The following is a 6,000-nucleotide window of genomic DNA, read 5'->3' as shown; positions in this document are numbered from 1 at the left end:
TTAATCGTAGTTGTTGTGGTAGTAATAGTAGTAGTAGTAGTAGCACAATGAAACAACAAATAAGATAGCAGTCACCCTTTGTTGGCCTGAACCCTTGCCTAGTAAACAAACAAATCAACCCCCCCCTCCCCCCTCCCCCCCACCGAGTGTCAGTCATTCGGTCTCCAACCTTCTTCCTGACACAGCCAGTCTGAACAGGTCCTGAGTTTTATAACTCATCCTTGAGTTTAGAGTCTGTGCCTTCATCGTCCTCTTCCTCCTCCTCCTCGTCCTCCTCTTCCTCCTCATGCTCTTCTCCCTCCTCCTCCTCCTCTTCCTCCTCCTCCTCCTCATCTTTCTCCTCTTCTTCCTCCTCGTCTTCCTCCTTGGCCTCTTCTCTCCTCTTACTGTCCTCCTCCTCACGTTTCTTCCTCTCCTCTTCCTCTTGGCCTTCCTTCATCTTCTTTTCAGCGTCCTGGAGCAGAAGAGGACAAAGTAAAGAGGTGAATATGTCATACTGCTGCAGCCGCAACATTAAAAGCCTCCACGAGATGAATGACGCCTTCCTGTCATTTGTAAACTGGTAATTACCTTAGCTTGGCCCCATGTGTCATTGCCGACTTCCTCTGCCAGGTTTGGGTCATTGGTGATCAGGAAGTTGTCAAAGATAGTGCCAGACTTGACCTACACCAAAACAAAAGTGCCGAGCAGTTCATTCATTCTGCCAATGGCCCCAGTGGAAGACTCACCGTTTCCACCGTGAAAACATGAAACTAAGTAGCTCTTGGCTTTCAAGTAAAATGGAATCGGAGTAATTCCTGCATTCACTGAACGGTTTTGTTCAATCTCTCCAAATTGTCATCAAGCCTCAGGATCGTCTTACCTGCCACAAATCAAGCCCAATCACCCCGATGCTATCATATTTATAGATCTCGGCATCGGCCGTGTACTCTGGATTTTCAATCTCAGGGTGAATCCACTTGCCCTTGTAGGCCGGGTTATCGATCTCTCTGGGCTTCCACTCACCCTGCGGACACACAGACACACAAGATTTTTCTTAGACAGGAAATCACGTTCCTACAGCTTCGGTTTACGTTCCGTCACTGAAAAAAACTAGAAGGTCCAAATTCAGAAAGATAGAAAGTGAGAAACTCGATTCTGACGTGAGCTACCAACTGTATAAATCGCTGCAGTTACTGACGCTGGTAGTTTTTACTGGGTACCTTGTACTCGGGGTTGGTGACCATCGGTGGTTCCCACTCGCCGTCCATCTCGTCGTCCCAGTCGTCAGGCTTCTTGGCGTCGGGATCCGGGATGTTCTCGGGCTTGTCCCAATCCTTCAACAACAACAAAAACATTTTTTTCCAACATATTATTCAAAAAAAAAAAAAATCAAATTTTCATTACATGTGAAAAACTTTAAAGACACAAAAGTTTTTTTTTTCTTTTTCCCTTCTGAAATGAGCTCAGTCATTAGTCAGACCTCGGGTTTCTTATCATCGGGATCAGGAATCTTCTCCCTGTCGTCCCAGTCCTCGGGCTTTCTGGCCTCGGGGTCCTTAATTTTTTTGGGAGGCAGGAAATCCCAGTCATCCTCCAGATTGCCGGACTCCACCTTTTTGTTGTCGATCTTAACCTCGTACGTGTTGTCGGGGTTGACGATCAGCGTGTACAAGTGGGTGTATTCATCGTCCTGCGGGAAGTGCAAGAATGTTCACCGTTTACATTGGTTGTCGTAAACGAGATCGAAATAAAACACTTTGATACGACACAACGTTTTGGCTGGTGAGACATTCTCGGTCGCAAGTTGCAAAATCAGCTTTCCATTTTCATACTTATTTCCCTGAGCTCTTACCTTGCACCTGATGTCCTTGTTAATCAGATGGTTCTTGCCTTTGTAGTTGAAGATCACATGGACTTTCTTTGTGCCGGGGCCACAAATATCAGGACCTGAATGAATCACACAAGGCTACAAATTACAGCGTGAAGCATGTGTGGGTGATGTTCTGTTATTCCCACCATGTCTAGAATGTCTCGACAATAGAAAAATCAACCTTTGTTGGTTTTTTTGGTGGTTTTTTTGTAAAGCCTCTATTGTTTTTAATGACATAAATGACAGCATCCTTCAGTACGCATCAATCACTATTCACACGTACCGAACATGATGTTGTACACGGAGTCTCCGAACATGTCCTCTTGACCGAGTTCAGAAGGGAACAGTTTGATGTAGCCTCCTCCGCAGTCGATACTTTGCTCATGTTTCACAGTGAACTGGATGACCAGAGGCTTGCCTTTGTTGCTGAAGTCATCAAACCGGGTTGACAAAGCATAAAATCGGGCGTCCTGGCTCGTCTGCAGACCTGAAATAAGAACAGCGTTACTGTGGACAGGCTCCGGCGAGGTACAATTCCCTTGTGCCGTTTCATTAAATTTACACGGGTTGATTTTAATTTAGAGGCTCTCAGTCTCCTGTAAAACAGAATATAATGAAGTAATGCGTGGAGAAATACCGAAGCAGCTCCAACGAATATATAAAACCAACTCTGAAGCACATTCAATGTAGTACTTCTTCTATTGTGTGATATTTTTTAGAATCACACCTCACCGTAATACATTCAGAGCAAATATCATTTTGCTTATTTTCATTCATTTATTTGAATGAGACAACAAGTGCTGTAAATATGCCAGATCGAGCTCAGAGCTAATTTCCATCCACAGTCCCACGGGGTAAAAACGTACCACCAAACATAGAACGTACACAAGGACTACAATACATGCAAGATATAACACACACTAGAAGGCATACCACATTACATAACAAACAATACAGTGTACAAATACGCTGCATTTCATTATCTCAACAAAAGATATGACTCAGACAGAGGTGCAGTCTCATATAGACTATAATGCCGCTTCAAGATATGAAGAGTTTGCGCACTATTCAGGCAGAAATGTATCAAACCTGGTTAGAAAGAGTATGTCTCCATGTCTCAACACAAACATCCTGTCAGCCTCACCTCTCGGCCTGTATGTGCAGACATTGAGCAACAGTAACGTATTGAGGAGAAGGAAGCATCTTCCCAACATCTTTTAAAACTTCCACAGACAAAATGTCAAGTGTTGGCAGTTGCCACTGATGACGGTCGACTCGACGCGGCGGCGTCTCCTGAAAATACACGACCAACTGATGCACCCTCAAATTGTCTGTTCGATATTCTCAGCAAGAGAAATTGGCCATCGTCCTGGAGTAGAGTCGGGCTTAACTTCACTGTTGTGCACCCAGACCACTTGACTGTAATGTTTCTATTTTTATTGTATTTTATTTCCTCGTTCATTTTAATCTCACTGTGTCAATACTGTTAGTATATTTTGCTTATTTCTTGTTTCGCCTTATGAAAGTTCAATTTTATCCCAACAGTTAAAATGTTTTCCTAAACTGATTAAGTATTTTATGAGCATAAACACAATTTCATTTGACTTTGACATCTATTCCAATCTCTTATTCATTTAAAAACTGATAGTATTGATATTCCTTCCAGTACAGAGAAAGTGGACCAGTCTGGTGAAACTCCCAGACTGAAAAGCGGCTCAAATGATAGAAATCTGTTTGCAAATCAGGTCTAGACTCAGGACAGTGGTGTCGTGGTGAGCCGCCTCACCTCACGGTGATAACAAATCCCCGATTCGATGTTCTTTTTGGGCACGTGTGGGTTTTGACTAATAGTGTGTATGTGTGTGTGGCTGGTGATCTCCGGTAGCCTGCCTTCACCATTCATCAGTGGAGACTGACTCCAGTGATGAAGCAGTAACAAAGTACAGTCAAAAGAGTCTCCAACTGTGGAATGAGAACCACCAGTGGTCCCTGAGCGCCCTCTAGTGGCACTTGCATTTTTTTTTTAATCTATAATATTATCAATATAGTGGATCTTGGAATAAAAATATATTTTTAAAAAAACATGGAATTCATAGCAACATGTATCATCTTTCCTTTAATTATTCAAAAACAGTGGTCAAACTTGCTGTATTTACAGGAGATAAAGAGATGCTGCAGTTGCACCATATTAAGATCGGCTTTAATACCTGTTATAATGCTGCTGCCCTCCAATTTGACTTTAGCTGGCAAAGGTCATGAATGAATAATCCTCATACCAGGTGTAAACATATATTTGTGTGCTGTCCAAACATCAATCAGCCAACTATGTTGAGGTTGGTCATTGTGGCGATATTTTGAGAGCTCAATATTCAATAACACTCAAAAGTTCTCAGAACCTTTGGTCCAGAAGCAGCAAAAATAATAAACTCATTTCAAATTCAGATTTGAATAGAGAGCAACCAACAGTGTGGGCCTCCGTGTCATACTGTAAATAAGAGATCTCACAAGAAAACGAACTCACATCTGGTAAAGAACCGAAAACTCAATGATCAACACTGTGACAAGTATTTACACGTGTCGGTCATTACAAACCCAGGGGACACACTTCGATCAACCACTCACCTTTGTCCTTGTCTGCATCTCCATAAAACTTCCCTGCAGTGAGGACGAACGTGCCATAGTCTGTCTTGTGCTTGGATTCCACCCAGCGACCCTTCCAGGCATCTGCACACATAAAGTGAGGTTGAGCTGAGCAACATGCCCCCAGGAAAAAAAAAAACCAACACTCCACCTCGGAGGATGCATCAGTGCAGGTGCAGCTCCAATGTGGCGCTTCCTCTGCAGGGTTTGATGGCTGCCTCCGCCAGAGAGAGAGAGAGAGAGAGAGAGAGAGCAGGACAGCTGGGTGCACGAGGACACCGGGGAAGGACCAGGGGAAGGGGCGAGGGGAAGGGGGGGACAGACGAGGGCTGGTGGTAGCTGAGGGTGGGTAACACAGTGAACAGGGAGGGGTGTTGGGGGGAGGGGGGGGGGGGGGGGGGTGGATGAATGGTGGTCCAGTGAGTAGACAATGCATCTCTCGCTCGGTGCAAGAAATATCAAATAATGTGATGATGGCATTTTAAAACGACCGGGTTTTGGACAGTCATGCACCGACTCCCCCCCAAAAAAATGTTATTATCAATGCACAAAAGCGACATGACGGAAGAAAAGGTATGATAAGTGCCGAAGACCTCACCCCCATCTTCAAATTGCTCTCGGAAATACACAGTGGACTCGGCCAGTGAGGATGCGACCGACACGGCCACCAGCAGCAGCGACAAAGCCGTCATTGTGTCGAGCCGGAGCGCGGAAACAACCACCTGCGAATACCTGCGTGGATATTGCCTCGGACTCTATCAGTGTTTGGCGGACTGTTGCGGCAGCGCGGCGTCTCTCCACCGGCCTCTCATGCAGTCATGTTACGGCGAAAAGCGCTGAGACGACGCCGCTGCGCTCCTCTCCGCACGGAACAGATGTCTGACGCTGATTGGACGACGCGCTCCCGATGTCAACGAGGAAGCGCTCCCGCTGACAGCCAATCGGAAGACGGCGCATGCGGGGGGAACGATGGCCGCGGCCAATCACGGCAGACCACGCCTTGGGTGGTGTTCACCGCCCACAGGCAGACTGACGCGCCGCGGGTGCAGGAGCGATAAAATAACGGTGTGTGGAAATAAATACCACAATTAGCCCGTGTTTTCTCATTTATAACACTCTGACTATATCTGGAAATATCCGAGTGACGTAATTCTTCACGGATGTTATGCAAAAGTGCGTGGACTTCATCGACATGTTTTTTTTGTAACATTTTCAACAGGGGTGTCCGAAATATGGCTCTTGTGACAATACTGGCTCGAAACATGCAGCACACTGGCATGTTGATTAACAAAGAAAATGTTAGGTTTAGAGTCAAAGATACAGCTGGCATAATATTCAATCATCCATCCATCTATCCACATTTATTGAAAGGTTAGAATCAATTTACTGGTCTGGCCTATTCGGAAATTGAGCTGTTTTTAACCAAACTGACTTTACTTGTTACTTGATGGAGCACAATTTGAGCAAACTATCTGAATCTATCTGAATTTGATTCTAATCTAACATGT

General features: G+C 45.0%; 1 protein-coding gene across 1 annotated transcript; it reads right to left on the bottom strand.

Annotated features, from left to right (window-relative positions):
- Positions 1-208: 208 nt before the first annotated feature.
- On the bottom strand, positions 209-5,311 carry calr (calreticulin; the record flags this gene model as incomplete). The annotated part of the gene is made up of 9 exons (XM_080506936.1): positions 5,091-5,311; positions 4,475-4,576; positions 2,136-2,339; positions 1,835-1,929; positions 1,463-1,672; positions 1,203-1,316; positions 863-1,006; positions 571-663; positions 209-454 (listed from the first exon to the last, which is right to left on the bottom strand). The coding sequence occupies exons 1-9, from the start codon at positions 5,182-5,184 to the stop codon at positions 209-211; spliced, it is 1,302 nt and encodes a 433-aa protein (XP_080363062.1). The 5' UTR covers positions 5,185-5,311.
- Positions 5,312-6,000: the final 689 nt, after the last annotated feature.

Source organism: Blennius ocellaris (genome assembly GCF_963422515.1).
Source record: "Blennius ocellaris genome assembly, chromosome: 12".
In the NCBI taxonomy this organism is placed as follows: Eukaryota; Metazoa; Chordata; class Actinopteri; order Blenniiformes; family Blenniidae; genus Blennius; species Blennius ocellaris.
This window is presented reverse-complemented; position numbering and strand designations above follow the sequence as displayed.